The 18938-nt window shown below is 42.4% G+C and overlaps 1 protein-coding gene across 2 annotated transcripts in view; it reads right to left on the minus strand.

Moving 5' to 3' along the window:
- Nucleotides 1-18938, minus strand: part of IFT81 (intraflagellar transport 81) — a 230339-nt gene that overhangs the window by 149496 nt on the left and 61905 nt on the right. For both annotated transcript variants that reach the window (XM_073626490.1, XM_073626501.1), the window contains one exon: nucleotides 4170-4254. In XM_073626490.1, the coding sequence (XP_073482591.1) occupies nucleotides 4170-4254 (85 nt within the window). The remainder of the gene's footprint in view (nucleotides 1-4169; nucleotides 4255-18938) is intronic.

The raw sequence follows: 18938 nt of genomic DNA on the forward strand, positions 1-18938 counted from the left end.
TCTGCTAGTGTCTGCAATTGCTGGTTTGTCTTCAGCTCCCCCTGTGTTCCTGTACCCTGTTTTATCTGCTGATCTGATCTCCTGTGTACCGACCCGGCTTGTTTTGATCTGCTTTTCCTGATCCTCTGGCTTGACCCTTTGGCTTGCACCTGACTTCCTCCTGCTTGCTCCCAGCATCTGACCCCAGCCTGGCTATTGGACTCTGCTTATCCTGTTCCCTGTATTAAGACGCAGCTGACTTTAGGTCATTCTGATTCTGGACTGTCTCTCTGTGAATGACCCCTGGGCCTGGCTCCCGGCTCCGCTATTCATTACCCCACTGGTCTCTGTCTCCTGGACCTTCCAAGCACGCCTGTCTCCAGCAACCCGGCACCAGTGCTTCTGAGGGCACCACACCTGCTGTTCCACCTTCAGTGGTGTGCTGCGCTCAGCTGCAGGGGGAGCCTTCCCAGCATCTCAGCCTCCTACCAAGTTCTTCTTATGCAGTGTACACACGGTCGGACTTTTCAACCGAACTGGTCCAACGGAATGAATCGGACAATTCGATTGTGTGTGACCTTTTCTGTCAAAAAATCTGTCGGAAATAGAACATGTTTCAAATCTTTCCGATGGACTCGAGTCCGATCGAAAAATCCGTTCATCTGTATGCTAGTCCGATGGACAAAAAAGGATGCAAGGGCAGCTATTGGCTACTGGCTATGAACTTCCTTATTCTAGTTCAGTCATATGTCATCACGTTCAAAACGATCGGACTTTGGTGTGATCGTGTGTAGGCAAGTCTGTTTAGTTGGAACTCCGTCGAAACTCCTTCAGAGTTCAGTCCGATGAAAAGTCCAGTCGTGTGTACACGGCATTAGATACATTCATGTGGCCACTGTAACGGTAGTCACATTTGGTGCAAACAACAGACAACTTCATACCAAAAATATTTAAAGTATGGCGCCAACCTATTAAAATAGAAATTGTTTTTATATGTGAACATGTGCAGCTGCTACTTTAAGTGGGTGACCCACCTTTAAACTATAACAAATGGAAAGTCAGGCGCTACTAAACAACTTCAACTTCTCAAAACAAATGAAGTATAAAAACAATATAGTGAACATAAGTCCATTAACATAAATTCATGAAAAATTTTGAATATTGAAAATCCATATGAAGGTGTAAATAGTCCCAGTGGAATAGCTGAAAAAGGAGAAAGAAAGGCCTGATTTGAATCCAAATTAAGCCTAGGTTCACACTGCTGCGGGTTAGAAATCGTGCGAGTTCAGCTGAACTGCAGCCTGACTTTGGGGGCGATTTGACAGACATCTGTGTAGGCTCCTGCACAGATGTCTATTGATATCGCACCCGAAGTCGCCAAAAGTAGTGCAAGAACTACTTTAGGGAATTGGTGCGGCGTCACACCAATTCGGACGGGGCTATTGCCGGCAAAAACTGTCAATTTGGCATGCGATTTGACATGTCAAATCGCATGCTAAATTGTACCGATGTGAACCTAGGCTAAATGTGGGGAATTTGAAAGGGGCAGTTTGTGCAAGGAAACCCACAAACATCTTACAATTGAAACAGTTTTGAATGACACAGTGGTCAGAAATTTCAGAGACCGGTGGGCAGTTAAGTACAATGCCCACAAGAATTCAGTTTTGCTAAATGGGGCAACACCAGCTTCTAAGACCAAGGGTGTACTCACTTTTTCCACAGTACATCATTAAATCCATTCATACTTTTGTTGAAGGATTTTAAAAAGGTATATTTTCCTTGTGTTTTGTTTTTAGCATTTTTATTAAGAAATGCATGGCATTACAGTGTGTCAGGCATATTGCATATTAATATACTGTTCACATGGTTTAAAATAGTAGTAGTACAAGTGATATTACACAGCACATGGTATCAGAGTATCATTATCTTGCTATTGCTGCTTTATGTTTTAAAGATATATTGCTAATTTGAAACAAAGTGGTTGTGCAGTCTTACAGAAAAAATCAGAACGTAGCTCATTTCGAAGCTACTACCTGTAGGCCCATGCAGCTGGAATAGAATTAAGGTTATGAAAGTCACAAACAGGCAGAAACCTAAATAATAACATCCAACAGTCTGGCCAACAACCTAGCTCCCTGAATAGATATAAAATCAGTTTCCAGTTTTTATAATTTGTACATACTTGTTAATTACTATCCCACCTTATACTTCATTACTCCATTTTAAAAGTACAATTGTCTTGTGTGTGTGTGTGTGTGTGCGCGTGTGTGTGTGTATTTTACACACATACACACATATATACATACACAGTTGTGCTCAAACGTTTGCATACCCTGGCAGAAATTGTGAAATTTTTGCATTTATATGACTACTACTACTATAAAATATGACTACTCATGCTACTCATGCCAAAAAACTGTCTTTTATTCAAGGATAGTGGTCACATGAAGCCATTTATTATCACATATGATTTTAAAAGAAGCCAAAAAACTAACAACAGAAATCACTCAAATGGCCCTGATCAAAAGTTTACATACCCTGGAATGTTGGGCTTTGGTACAGACACAGAAGGTGGCACACACAGGTTAAAATGGTTAATTTCTCACTGACTTTTTAAATCATAATTAGTGCCTGTGTATAAATAGTCAATGAGTTTGTTAGCTCTCATTTGGATGCAGGCTAGACACTGATCCACGAGGAGGCAGAAAAGAACAGTCAAAAGCACAGTCATTTGGGTGATTTCTGTTGTCATTATGATTTTAAAAGGAGCCAAAAAACTACGTGATAATAAATGGCTTCATGTGATCACTATCTCTGAATAAAAGACAGTTTTTTGGCATGATTAGCCATATTTTCAATATAAATGCCAAAATGTCACAATTTCTGCCAGGGTATGCAAACTTTTGAGCAAACTTTTGATACACACAGTATCTTACAAAAGTGAGTACACCCCTCACATTTTTGTAAATCTTTTATTATATCTTTTCATGTGACAACACTGAAGAAATGACACTTTGCTACCATGTAAAGTAGTGAGTGTACGGCTTGTATAACAGTGTAAATTTGCTGTCCCATCAAAATAACTCAACACACAGCCATTAAAGTCTAAACCGCTGGCAACAAAAGTGAGTATACCCCCAAGTGCAAATGTCCAAATTGGGCCCAAAGTGTCAATATTTTCTGTGGCCACCATTATTTTCCAGCACTGCCTTAACCCTCTTGGGCATGGAGTTCACCAGAGCTTCACAGGTTGCTACTGGAGTCCTCTTCCACTCCTCCATGACATCATGGAGCTGCCATAATTCAATTCAAAAGGGCATAGATAACAACTGTTGAAGTTTGTATACATTTCTTGGGCCCCTCTGTATATATATTTTATAGTACTGTATATCTGAATTATAGCATAACAAAGGGGATCTAAACTACACTCTATTGGGTAAAGACATTTTTGTTGCATACATTTACAAATACATGTTGAAGCCACACAGCTGTGTCAAGGCTCTCCTGAGGAGTGTGGTCCCAGACTCGAAACTTTCCAGAGTCCCCAACTATGAGGCATATATAATCAGTGCAAATACTAAGGGCAAACTCACCTGGACGCAACCCCTACCTCCTTAAAAATACAGCAACACACCAGAAGCTATTGCATCACCATTGCAAGGCAACTGAAGACTTCCAATGTGTGTCTGCACCACTGGCAGTAGCTCAACTCGGTTTGGAACTAGCAAAAAGGAGAAAGGTGCACATGGGCAGGGTGAAATACAAAGCAAGGCAAAGGGGGTCTCCAGCATACTTTCACGCTACCCAGTAAAAAGCCTAATTAAAAACTGTCTCAAATACTCAGGTTAAAAAAAAAAACACAACAAATTATATATATATATTTATATATATATATATATACACACACACACACACACACATACACACACACATACACACATACATACATACATACATACACACACACTGTCATCTCTATATTACATATAGTTATTTTGATATGTTTATAAGTAATACTACTGCACAATGATTGTATGTCATTGTTTTTCCTCTCTAGGATTGTGTTTACTATAAGCTAGAACTGCTAAAAAATCTCACCAAAATGTCAATGAATAATTTATTAAATTAATCTTGGTTTTACACATGACCAACAATTGCAACTAAAGATAGCTACACAAATTTACATTTACCTTCAGGTTTTGCATCTGACGCAGCATGTCGCATGTTTTTTAAGTGAAGTTGTGCTCTTTGTAGTTTCTGTTCTGCATTAAAAAGCTTTAAAACAAAATAAAGAAAGGCCCTGTCAGTCACCTGCATTAACAGATAGCAAGGAAAACATCAAGTAACCCTACTTAACTGTCTTTGCAATTAAACTTTTCATATAAAAGCCCTCAAGCAAGTTCCAGATACTTTCCGTAAAATAATAAATAAATAAAACAATAAAAATAAACTGCTCATGATATCCCTATGCCATGGTCAGATACATGGGAAAGATTGAAAAAGAAACACTTGTGTGTGAGCTTCTTCAAACACAATAGCAGCCTCCACTTTTTTTTTTCTTATGTGCTGTCAGTCAGTATGAAGCAATACAGGGAGTGGACACACACAAAATATATTGTCAGATACCTGTAGTATTTGTTGTTCTTCTTCAAGAAGAGCATGCCAAACGGATAGCTTTATTTATTCCTTTCAGTTGTTCATCATTTTAAAACAATACCCAGATCAAAATGAAGCATTTGGTCAAAACTGAAAATTTAGACTTGATGTGTAAACAGGGAACACAACCTGCTTAATCAGAGATTCCGTTTTTTTCATCCAAAGTTGTAATGCACCAATCCCCCCTAATACTTGTGTTTGTCCTCTGGTGATCTGGCCTCTAATTGGTTCTGATTTGCAATAAAGGGTAGAAATTCCCATACACACCCACTGTAGGCTCTTTACTGTCCCTCACATACAAAATGCCTAATGTATAGAAATGTTAATATGTTCTTCACAGTCACCAATGAGATCAAACTTGAAATGAAACTCTGGAACTAGGAGCGCCTGCACGCAAAAGGTCAATGTGGACAAAATTTGAGATCAATGTGAGACAGATCTCCACCCTTTTCTGATTATGGGGGTCTTTAAAGTGGTAGTAAAGACCGCTTTGTGATTTTTACCTACAGGTAGGCCTATAATAAGGCTTACCAGTAAGTAAAATGAATATCTCCAGTTTAGGTGATATTCAGACTGGATGAAGCCATGCGCACGTTGACTTTTAGAGCACCGTGCCAGAACCGAGGGCTCCCGTTCGCATGCGCTGGAGTGACGTCATCACGGCTCCAGCCACTCACACAGCCGGAGTCCGCAAACCCAAAGAGAACTGGAAGCCCCATCAGCAGTGACAGCGCACCACTGGAGGGTTTCGATTTAAGGCAAGTATGTAATTATGTGCGAGTATGCGATGCATACTCGCACATTAAGTCATTGTCTTACAGGGGAATTTTTTTTTTTTACTGCAGCGGTTTAAAACTGCTTTAAGAATGTTATTTTGCTAATGCACCTCCTAGATTTTACCAGTCTTCAACAAGGCTCCAAAGAAACATCTCCTCCCATTAAAAGCTAAATTCACCTTTTTAGGCAGAATTTCACATCTGACATAAATAGAAGTAATTTCTAATGTTTTTTTCAGCCCAAGCCATACCAATGTACATCTCTCAGCTTTGAATCTGCACCTCAAAAAATGCATTCTGACTTTCTGTAGGATCATGTGACCAGCCAGGAAACTTCATATCCCATGGTGCACTGCCTTACTGCATCACAGAATAGGGTGTGTTTTACTATGTTGGGCCACACCTCCCTCATTACTATACAAATTTTTTTTTTAATTTCCACCCATTTTCCTACTTCTTACTTTACGGTGGACAAACATTGTACAATCTGAGTGCACAATCTACATCAACTATGTAGTACAAGGGCCTGCCTGATTTGATACAATTTGAATGAATTGTTCAGGTGGGTCCTCCTATTACATAGTTTTCATAGATCTAAAAGGAAATTGTACATAGAGTGTACAATGAGATTACATAGAGTATGGCCAGCTTGATACTAGTACATGGGAGGAGGACATTTAGCTATCAATGTTTTTGTAATCCAGCTCTAGCTTAGGGAGGAGGAGGGTATAAGTACACCAATTTCACTTTCAGGCGCCATTCGCACCTTGCGTAGTGGGAACATGCTTTTTTGGCGTGTTTTTCCCACGACACACAAGGGGAAACTCATTGAGTTCAGTGGGCTGGCCCACACTAGACAAACGTAGCAAAGTAACCCATGGGCATTTTGAAACGTTGAAATTTGCACATTTTTTACTGCACCTTTTTGTACGGGACAAAATGTGCATTTGCTTCCGCATTTGGGGTGTGGTTATCAATTAATGGCACAGAAAGCACAACTAGTTTATTTTAGGTCTATAAAGGTGCCCATACACTATACAATCTGATTGCACAATCTTTAGATTTACCAAAACTATATAATAAGAGGACACACCTATCTATCTAATCACTCTGTATCCAATCAGGCAGGCTGTTGCACTACATAGTTGATGGTAGATCTAGTAGTAAATCTCTATGCTGCAAAGCATAATGTATGGTGAGCTTTACAGACTTTCAGGAGCATACTTTGTATTCAATACTACAGCTCTGCTCCACAGACTGTTTTGTGATTGCTCAACAACTTCTGCTCCAGTGTGCACATTCTACCAAACGAACGAGAAGGAAAGATACAAAATGATCCATCAGCAGAGGGAGACACTGGCTATGTATTCAAAGAGAATATTGTGGTAAAAAGAAATGGGGTGAGTGGCGCTACCCTAATACAATGCGGGGTGGTAATACTCTGTAAACCCACAGTGGTATACCACCCACACCTAGATATAAACAAGTGATATTAATAGTGGTTCATATCATAATGGTGATGTTGATATAAATAGTGTAAATGTACACATCAAAAGATGATATAATAGGACCATCTGTGACATAAAACTAAATGTCCAAGAAATGCCTACATCCCAACCTTGAGATGCATCACCAAAAAAAAATATATAAACTGAAAAAATTGATATTATAACTTATATATAAAAAACACATCAGTTCATGAAAAAATGTGTTAACCAAAAACATAAGCAAAAAAGTGCTATACAATAGTCCCACACAAGTGATGTGCAAAATTGCTGTACAAAATGCCAACGGCTCCAATGTGTCCACGGTGCTCGGCAAATCAGGTGACTCTTGTGCCCCCCCCTTAAGGGTCTCCACTCACCAGCTCCCACTACCCCTGCAGGGGTAAATGGCATGTGTATACCCGGGTGGTTAGGTGTCCCTTGATAGGTCCTCCAGCAGATTGATCAAATACCACCAAAAGAAAGCTCTATTTGTGGGGAAAAAAAGGATGTCAATTTTGTTTGGGTGCAACGTTGCACGACCGCGCAATTGTCAGTTAAAGCGACCCAGTGCCGAATCGCAAAAAGTTCTCTGGTCAGGAAGGGGGTAAAATCTTCCGGGGCTGAAGCGGGGAATGAGGTCAGCTGCTGAAGTACTTTTTTTTCTACTAACAGTTTTCATGTCCTATAGGATATACAGTATCTCCCAAAAGTGAGTAAACCCCTCATTTTTGTAAATATTTTATTATATCTTTTCATGTGAAGACACTGAAGAAATTACACTTTGCTACAATGTAAAGTGAGTAAAGTAGTGAGTGTCCAGCTTGTATAACAGTGTAAATTTGCTGTCCCCTAAAAATAACTCAACACACAGCCATTGATGTCTAAACCGCTGGCAACAAAAGTGCCACAAGCCGTTGGCCGCGAAGGTTGACAGTAGTTGTAGTTTGTGCATTCACAGAAAACTGTGTATGAATGACATGGTCGTGTGGGCGTAGCCCCGCACGACTGTGTTTTTTTCAAATAGTGACAGCAGGCACAGGGAAAAGATCCCCCTGCTCGCTGTCACAGGGAGGGGTGGAGAGGCTGCAGCTGCTGTAACATGTTACGTGATCCACCTTAAATACGGGTAGAACATGTAACATGTTCCAAAAGGTAAACTTATACTTTAACAGGGACATGTATAGAGTACATACAGAGAAAATGAAATCAGAGAGGTTTAATAAGGGGATTCAAATGGAACACACACTGCAGAATAGGTACAAAGTTTTATTGATACAAAAATCTGAAATTGAAACATATCATATGGCAAAATAGCCAGAACAGCCAGAATCAGAACCTTCACCAATAGAATGATTAAAACTTAACGACAATGTTGTCATGATTAACCACTTCCCATCCCGCCCATTATCACATGACGTCCGCAGGAGGGATCTCCCATCCTGGGCTGGGTGTCATATGTCGTTCTGGGCATCCTGGCCGTCTGGGGGGCGTGCGCCCCCGCTGCGTCACTCGGGGGCGGATGCGCTTGCCCGGTGGCCACGATGTCCGCCGGGCACCCGCGATTGCCCGTTAACAGAGCAGGACTGTGGATCTGTGTGTGTTAACACACAGAACTACATCCTGTCAGGTGAGAAGAGACCGATCATGTGTTCCCAGTACAGAGGAACACTGCCTTGTGAGTCCCCTCCCCCTACAGTTAGAATCACTCCCTAGGTAACACATTAACCCCTTTATCGCCCCTAGTGTTAACCCCTTCCCTGCAAGTGACATTTGTAATCAATGCATTTGTATAGCACTGTATAAATGTGAATGGTCCCAAAATAGTGTCAAAAGTGTCCGATATGTCCGCCGCAATGTCGCAGTCACGATAAAAAAAAAAAAAAAAAATCGCCGATCGCCGCCATTACTAGTAAATAAATAATGAAAATGCCATAAAACTATCCCCTATTTTGTAGACACTATAACCTTTGCACAAACCAATCAATATATGCTTTTTTTGCAATTTTTTTTTTTTACCAAAAATATGTAGAAGAATACATATCGACCTAAACTGAGGAAAAAATTTGTTTAAAAAAAAAAAAGGGATATTTATTATAGCAAAAAGTAAAAAATATTGTGTTTTTTTTCAAACTTGCAGCTCTTCTTTTGTTTATAGCGCAAAAAATAAAAACCGCAGAGATGATCAAATACCACCAAAAGAAAGCTCTATTTGTGGGGAAAAAAATTATAAAAATTTCATTTGGGTACAGTGTTGCATGACTGCGCAATTGTCATTCAAATTGCGACAGCGTTGAAAACTGGAAATTGGCTTGGGCAGGAAGGGGGTGAACATGCCCTGTATTGAAGTGGTTAAAAAACAGCCCGGGTTCATCAGCACACTCACAGTCACTCCACATACACACAGGGATGGCTGATTGTCCTGAGAGCCTGAGATAAGGCATCCAGTAGCACCAAATCGCAAGAAATATTTCGTACTCACGGTCACTCCACATACACACAGGGATGGCTGATAGTCCTGAGAGCCTGAGATAAGGCATCCAGTAGCAACAAATCGCAAGAAATATTTCATACAAGGATCCCTTGAATTCTATGACACACAGTGGTGTCAAACATTAAAAAAAAAATACAATATTGATCCGAGGAAACAGCCACTATGGTATTTAGCTTCATTGGAAGAGAGGATATATGCTATCCAGAGATAAATCGCATGTGCGATTGCAGATGGATATAGAGTCTAGATGTTAGAACCAAATATATTCAGCATGAGGAGATATATGGGGTGAGCTGGAAGAGTCTCTTGTAGATAAAGTTACAACAGTTGATTACCATAAGAAGTTACAAATGCGATAAAGAAATTAAACACTGGTTTTTAAACCGCAAATGGGATGTGTCATCTCTTGAGTCATATGTCAGCAACAGGCTAGTACCACGAGGACTCAGAGAACGAGTCATTCCTGCACAGCACCTTCATACTGAGCAATTTCTGCTCAAATGGAAGGAACCTTGCTTGGATAATGGTCTGGGCAGGGCTGTCTTTAATATTTATTGGACCCTGGGCAAACATTTTCTTGGGCGGGCCCTCCCACCCCCCCGAGACATACAATAAACAGCAGCTAGATGCAAAATTTGTTTACGGGATCAGATCATACAGCGATTGCACTTGGTTGCCAGAGGTTACAGTGTATCATTACCGCTCACTGACTGGCTGCTAGAGGTTACAGCACACATTATGGCTCACTGATTATTTGATAGAGGTTAGCACATGATTTCTGCTTGTTAATTGGTTGCCAGAGATTACTATACATCAATACTGCTCACTGATTGGTTGCTAAAGGTGACAGCACTTGATCTCCTCACTGTCTGCACACCATGGACTGGGGAGGTGAGGGGACCCATCAATAGACAGAAATCTCCTAGGGATCCTAGGACTCCTGGGAACAGTGGCAATGCTGGGGGGGGGGGGGGTGATCAGTGGAAATGCTGGGGGGTTGATGGGATCAGTGGCAGTGGAGGGGGATGGGATTAGTTTGGAGGCAGCACACTGTGGCAAATTCTGAATCATGTTGAGCAAAGCTGGAAATGGCAAGTATATAGTGGGGGATTTTACACTGACCACCAATGTAATGGGGAATTTACAATGACCACCAATGTGAGGGGGGGATTTGCACTGACCACCATGTAATGGAGGATTTTACACCACCCAGCAATATAAAGAAGGATTTTGACACTGACACCATTGTAATAGGAGCATTTACACCAACCACCAGTGGAAGGGGAAATATATAATGACCTCCAAGTAAGGGGATATTAAAGCTGACAACAATTGTTAAAGAGATTTATACTGACCACCAATGAAAGATGACACTTCTACACCGACCACCAATGTTAGGGGGGGATTTACACTGACCACCAGTGTAAGGGCAATTCTGCACTCACCATCAATGTAAAGGGAAATGTACACTAATCATTTTAATGAAGAATTGACACCGACAACCAAAGTAATGGGGGATTTTACATCAACAACTAATAAAGGGGGATTTCTACACTGACCATTAATGTAGGGGGGGGATTTGAAAATGACCACAAATGCAAGTTTTGATTTTTTACTGATTAACAATATAAAAAGAGGAGTTTCTACACTGGCCACCAATATAATGGGGATTTACACTGACCACTAATGTAAAAGGGATTTACACTGATCACCAATGTAATGGGGATTTACACTGACCACCAATGTAATGGGGATTTACACTGACCACCAATGTAATGGGGATTTACACTGACCACCAATGTAATAGGGATTTGCACTGGCCACTATTGTAATAGGAGCATTCACAGTAACCACCAATGTAAGGAGGGATTTAAACCGACCACCAATGTAAGGGGGACCTTCACACTGGCCACTAGTATGAATGAAAGGATTGTACACCAAGCTTAAATGTAAATGAGAAGATTTACACTGACCACCAATGTAACTGAGACATTTAGCCTGCATTCACATTTGTGTGTGTCGGGAATGCATGCAAAATTGGCTTTCCTGACACCACAGAAACGTGCTGCCCTTTAGCAGATACACAGCAGTGCCATTAATTGTTATTGACACCTAAGATGTGCGTATTCACATGCACCAAAATTCATGGTGCTGTGGCACAATGTTATTTTAAAAAAAGGGTACCACCTTCAATTTGCTTACTCTTGCAGAACAGGCTGATAGGCTTAATGAGTGTAGTTGTATGCAGGACTCTCAAGAATGCCCCTTTACCTCCCCAGTGGGCAGCATTCAGCAGAAGTGATGGTGAATACAACCTCGGGGGGCATGATATACATATGAATGCCGCCTCTATTTACATATAAATGCCGCCAGTCCCTCGCTATTTACATATCAATGCAGGTTATTTACATGTAAAAGTGGCTGTCAATCACCCGCTGCCTTAAGGCTGGATGATTGACAGCCACTTTCGGCCACTCCACCAAACTTCCTGGTTACCTGGGCAACGCCAAGCTCACTCCTTACAGCGCCGCCAATTAGACACCTCGGTATGCACTTCTGCTGGGATTGGTGGAGGGGGAGGTGGGTGGAAAAGTTTCTGCCATGGTGGGACAGCTGCTGGTCTCATCTGATGTTCTCCTCCTGCTGCTCCCCCCAGTGCCTGATCTCCTTCACATCACGAGTGGTAGAGCTGAAGACATTGAGGAGATCGAGCGGCAGGAGGAGAAGACAGAGATTGCTTACATGCCACGGAGCTCATCCCTGCAGCAGATGGAGGACATGGGGAGCGTAGTGCTGGGGAGTGATCAGAGGTGATTGGCAGGAAGAGCTCTCCCTGACACGCCCCTCCAGTCATCCAGTCATCAGCATGCAATGAGAGGGCTCCTTTCTACCCCTTTTTCTACATTGATGTCCTGGCTCCCCCCCCCGCAGATGCTGGTGAGTAGCTGTGTCTGAACACACATGTACTAAGTGGAATGTTATGTTACATGTAGTGTCTGAATTACTTTGATATCTCACAATTTATGTATCTCCCCCCCAGGTAACTTTTCATGTGGGTCTGCTAATTATAGAATCTGTCCTGTTACACTGTGGCGTTTTACAGGAGTTTTTTGTGCTAAAATAGCGCCTGTAAACTGCCTCTTCTGCAGCCCCAGTGTGAAAGCCTGAGTACTTTCACCCTGGGGTGGTGCGCTTGCAGAACAGGAAAAAAAGTTCTGCAAGCAGCATCTTTGGGGCGGTGCGGGAGCAGTGAATACACCGCTCCTAAACTGCCCCTGCCATTGAAAACAATGGCCAGCGCTGCTAAAGCTGTGAGCATGAAGACCATAGACAGAGAGCAATAAAGCCACTTTCAATCTGAGGCACTGGCCGCGTTGACGGTAGAGTGCTGCTAGTTTTAGCTGCGCTTTACCGTATTTTTAGCAGCGCTTTTCAACAGCTTGTGGGCCGCTTTTAACCCCCGCTAGCAGCCAAAAAAGGGTTAAAAGTGCCCCGCTAGCGTCTGAAAAGCGGCGTTAAACCAGCGCCGCTTTACCGTCAACGCGGCCAGCACCTCATTGGGAAAGTGGCTTTATTGCTTTCTGTCTGGTCTTCATGCTCACATCTAATCTCCCTTCACTATACTTGCTGCTATGTTTATAATCTAAGTGGGCCTGTTTCAGTATTGTGATCACTACAGTGTGCTGCACAGATATTCCAGCAAGGATACAGAATCCCTAATATTAAGTCTGGATGACATCATTGTGATTGCCTAATGCCTAATGCCTAGTGGAGGGACTGTGGCCCATATAGATTGCTGCATTTTATCAATTTTCCATGTTGGATATCAGCTTTTGCTACTATTACTTTCTGCCGATTTATCACTTTCTTTCTGCTGCCAGGGCTCTAAAAAACAATAATAAAAAATGACTGACACAGTTACCTGCCCTACTGACATGGGAAGGAGGAGCAAGACATGGGATGGAGGAGGAGGAGACATGTGATGGAGGAGGAGGACATGGGATGGAGGAGGAGGAGGAGACATGAGATGGAGGAGGAGGAGACATGGGATGGACGAGGAGGAGGAGACATGGGATGGACGAGGAGACATGGGATGGAGAAGGAGGAGGAGACGACATGAGATGGAGGAGATGGCATGGGATGGAGGAGGAAGAGGACATGGGATGAGGGAGATGAGATTGTAAGCGGAGGACATGGTATGGGGAGATGGGACTGAAGGAGGAGGAGGAGGAAGAGGACATGGGAAGAAGGAGGAGTGGGATCTGGTATGGGATGTCAGTGAGCAGATTTGGTGGTACGGCCAGTGGGTAGGCCCTAGGAAATGTTGGTGGTCAGGCCCCGGGTGGGGGGGGGGAGGGGGCTCTGGCCAAAAGCTGTGCAAAGGGCCCCAAAATTTTTGATGGCTGCCTGGACTACAGGAGAGCCATATCAGACAGTCACCAGGAATCAGAAGCGCCATTAATTGACCCCGACTTGAGTCGGCATCCCAGACTCAGGGGGTCAAGAACATGGATATCATTAACTTTTCAGACTTCCCTTTGGAAGATAGACATATACAACTCCTCCGCCGAAGCCTTTCCTTTTCCCCAGCCAACCGAATGAACCAGTTTGAGGTCTATAAGGACATTTCCCTCTTTCTTCAGAAGGTGTACCTCAGACTTATTCATCAGGTACCGGGTCCAGAGGAGGGAGGAGCCCCCATGGTCAGCACTGAGGACAGACAGGCAGAAAAATAATTGATTTCAGGAAAACTCCAGTTGGGACGAGATGGAGAGCATTGTAGAAGATCCTTGGAGGAGACAGGCTAACCTTACCATCAGGTCTGTCAAGATGCCACAGTTCAGGAGGAACTGCTGGCTGGGAGTCTTCCTGGACTTGGTAGGGGAAGATCTTAACAAAGTAAGATGGGATGGTACTTTAGGGGATAACCTTTCACCTGAGGAGAGGAATGCCTTAAAGGGAACTTAGTGAAGCCCCAAATTTAATTATAAAATCAAGTGATAAGGGAGGGAATGTTGTCCTTTTATCTGAAAAGTATTATGAGGATGAGATTCTGAGACAACTATTTGATCAATCTACATATGCGAGACTTAAGACCAATCCCTTTGCACTAATTATAGGTTCCCTTAACTACAAGCTTCTTCTTGCTTTTGAGGCATTCCTCCTCACCAAAAGGAATTTGATTATCTGACTGTGGTTGAATTCAATATCCCCATTATATATATCATCCTCAAAGTACACAAGGATAATCAATACCCCTGGACGCCCAATAATTTCCGCTGTTGGTGGACCTTTGGAACGAATTGGGAAATACATGGATGCCCTGATTAAGGGAATTATAATGCAATTTCCCTCCTATGTTCGCGACACATGTGATTTCTTGACTAGGATAACTGGGGTGGAGGGCGCCATACTCATCGGTATTGATGTGGAGTCCCTCTATACCTCCATCCCCCATCACTGTGGCCCATTTTTTGGAAACTAAAATACCACTCCCTGGCATCACTGTCAGGGCTGGACTCAGCCCTTCCTTCTCTGAGCTGGCGGCTAATGCCAGCTCCTATCTCCCCACAGTTACTCAGCTGTTGCTGATATCCCGCTCGTCAGTCCTGCCTACTTAAGCCGTCCAGTCCAGAGGAGCTCTGCCTTCGCCTTAGTCAACATCACAGAGACGCTCTCCTGCGATCCTGTTCAAGACTTGCTTTGCCGACATCCCTTCTGGCTCCAGATCCTGCTTGCTGTTCCACTACATTGATCCCTGACTTCTGGCTTGGCTGACTATCCATTCCGGTTACTGAACTTTGGCTATGTTTTGACTACGTTTGTTCTTTTTACTTTTATTATTAAACAAGTGTGATTTAACTGTACTTCTGTCTCTGCCTGATTTCATGGTTTCTGACGATCACAAAATGAATTCATTTTGGAGTTGTTGGCATTTGCCCTCAATCATAACTGTTTTCAGTTTTTGGGGGAAAATTATCAGCAAATAAGGGGTACATCCATGGGGACACCCGCATATGCTTGTCTCCATCTTGGGTGGTGGGAGGAGGCTCTTGTTTGCCAATCGCCGATGTACCTTGGCCATGTAAGTCTGTGGCTAAGGTACATTGACGAGATCCTGACGGTCTGGAATGGTGGGATCCAGGAGCTGCATGATTTTATATCTGCGCTCAATATTAATGATAAAAATATCAAACTTACATATACATGGGCTCTCAAAACCTAATCTTTCCTTGACATCCTAATCACCACCGATGGTGGTAGTTTGAAGACTAGAACATTTAGAAAAGCCACTGCGGCAAATACACTAATTCATGCCTCTAGCCATCATCCGCCATCGCTTATTAGGGGGATCCCAACTGGACAGTTCCTCCATATTCGGAAGAGCTGCTCAAGTAAGACTGCCTATCAGTCTGAGTCACATGAACTTTATCAGAGATTTGGACAGAAGGGCTACTCCCGCAAAACTATCAGAAATGCACACAGGACGGCCTCCTCAACCAAACAAGGGGACCTTCTTGTTCCCAAACAGACAAATGATTTGCATTCCAAATCTATTATACCCCAATCCTTCCCAGTGAGAATCATCACCCGCTATGGGGCCCAATAGGAGGAGGTTAGGTAAATTTTGGACAAGCATTGGTCAATCTTGACAAGATCTCCTGACCTCACCAGTATTGTGTCCTCACAACCATTGCTAGTCTCTAGGAGAGCCATAAACCTCAAAGATAACCTTGTACATTCAAAATTTACTCATAGCCCATCCAACAGCTGGCTGACGAACATGCCTCGTTCCAAGAAAGGATGAGCTCAGGCACGTTCGCAACCCGCACGTGCAGAGCCTGCCCGGAAGTAGGCACTGCACTAATCGCAGGCAGTGAGACATTTTCCCGATCCGCGGCTGCAGAGATCGGGAAATGTCTCACTGCCTGCGATTAGCACAGCGCAGTGCTGACTTCTGGCAGGCTCTGCACGTGCGGGTTGCGAACATGCCTAAGCTCATCCTTAGTTCTAACGGTATGCCACATTTGTCGACATGTTGAACGCAGAGATAAGTTCACCGATGCGGATGATAATAAAGTCTATCAGATCCAACAATTTATTAACTGTAGTACTGAAAAGGTTTTGTATATTCTACAATGTCCATGCCAAAAACTATATGTTGGTAAGACGAAACAACAGTTACGCATATGCATCGGTGAACACCTGTGTAGTATCAGGAATATTCAAAAAAGCAAGGATAAGGATAACCCGAAATTGAGTCCCATTGCACAACATTTTGAAAAGTTCCATAATTCCTCTGTTGATGGATTAAAGATAAAGGGTTTTTTTGCTCTATCTTTGCCAAATCGCAGAGGAGATTATGATACAGTCCTTCTGCGGAAGGAAAAGGAATGGATCTTCCATTTATGGACTATGATCCCAAAAGGATTAAATATCGAACCAAGTCTACGGGTATTCCTTGAATCCTAATCATGCTTGGGATATGTGGCAGAAATATACTAAACATTCCACTGGGGGGGAAGGGTGCGATTTTGTTGCATTATATCCAATACTACACACGAGTAACTAATCTACATGTGCGCCAGGTTAGGCTCGCATGTGGAGATTAATCCTCATTAATCTCCTCCTCTATTTTCAATTTTTTTTTTTTTCCAATTTTTTTAAAATGATTATTACCATACATTGAGAAAATAATAACTTGATTTAAATGTTCTGAATTAATTACTCCCTAACTAGGGAAAACCGGATTGGTCTCTGCACCATTAATGCAAACAAGGAGAATAATGACACCTTTGCATTAAATGTAACTTTTAAATTATTACATCATTGTTGTAATGCAGTGGCTCGTTAAGTCAAAAAACCTGGAAGGGGAGGAGTATCCCTGTTTTAAGCCTGCTAATGAGTCTATTGCATTGTTCTGAAGAAGCTCAGGCGACTGAGTGAAATGCATTAATGCTACGGTGCTATACAGCTCGGTCATCCGGCCACCCACATGCGGTTCCATCTCCCGCATCACTCCACCTAAACATGGAGTAAATCTGTCATAATGGGGAACCACTATCCAGCGCCAACTCTGAAGAGCTGTCAGCAATCCAACAATGGTTGACGATTCATTTAACTGCTTTAAAAAATCCAGAGTAAGGTTACCTGAAAACCTGGGGATTCGAATGGTTGTTACACTTTACCGTTATGAAAGGATCATGGAGATGAGCAGCATAGTGGGTGAGATCTTGATAAGGGACACTGAAGTCCCGTTACTACAGTGTTTCATTTCTGTATAGCATTTATAAGTTCTTACGGTAATCAACTGTTGTAGCTATAGTTACAAGAGACACTTCCAGCTCACCCCATATATCTCCCCATGCTGAATCTATTTGTTTCTAACATCTAGACTCTATATGCATCCGCAATTGCACATGCGATTATCTCTGGATAGCATATATCCGCTCTTCCAATATAGCTAAATATCATAGTGGCTGTTTCCTCGAATCAATATCCTCGCTTCCAATGTCTGACACAAGGGATCCTTGACCGTAATATTTATTGCGATTTGGTGCTACTGGATGCCTTATCTCAGTATCCCTGTTTGTATGTGGAGTGACTGTGAGTGTGCTGATGAACCCGGGCTGTTTTTTAATCATGACAAAGTTATGAGCATTCTATTGGTGAAGATTCTGATTAATTGTTCTGGCCATTTTGCCATATGACATGTTTATATTTCAGATTTGTGTATCAATAATACTGTGTACCTATTCCGCAGTGTGTGTTCCATTTGAAGCCCCTTATTAAACCTCTCTGGTTTAATTTTCTCTTTATGCATTCTATTAAGGCTTCAGGAATCCCAGTTATAATTAAGCTGAGTTGGTAACGTACTTTATATATTATTTTTATTTTAAAACTCATCGTTGAATTTCCCCTTTCCACATCTGTTGTTAACACGTATAGAGTAGCAATGCTCCCTAGTCCAAAAGACTACTGTTTTCCACATATTTCCTTTCTAACTACATCCCAGCTTTGGCTTCACCCTTTATTTGATTCACTTCCTTCTTAAAAGGTCTCTTAACTTGCATGTAAACTCTGCCTCCATGTCTGCTCAACAGTAAAGAAGGTTAAAGCTTCCAACTGCCTCACAGCCTATGTTTCTATTCCTACATTTCAACACAGACTAAACAAAGTATAGATGAATGAAAAATGTACTGCTTGGTTTGAGGGTAGCATTCTATTGTTTAGAAAATCTAGGACCTCTGGATGACTAATAAGCCTGCCTTCTGTGATTCTCCAAAAAATTATAGTTCGATATCTAAAAATGTACTCAGCTTTTGGCCCCTTTCACACGGGCGCTCCAATCAGGTCCGCCTGTCAGTTTTTCAGGCAGACCTGATCGGATGCTCCATGCACCTCTATGGAGCGGCGGATGTCAGCGGTGATATGTCCGCTGACTTCCGCCGATATCCGATCCTGTCCGTGAAGTCCAGACGGATGGAAACTCTATTTTCTATCCGTCTGGCAGACCGGATCGAATAAAAAAAGGTCAGGCGGTCCGTT

The sequence above is a fragment of the Aquarana catesbeiana genome, linkage group LG01 (genome assembly GCF_042186555.1).
Source record: "Aquarana catesbeiana isolate 2022-GZ linkage group LG01, ASM4218655v1, whole genome shotgun sequence".
Classification (NCBI taxonomy): Eukaryota; Metazoa; Chordata; class Amphibia; order Anura; family Ranidae; genus Aquarana; species Aquarana catesbeiana.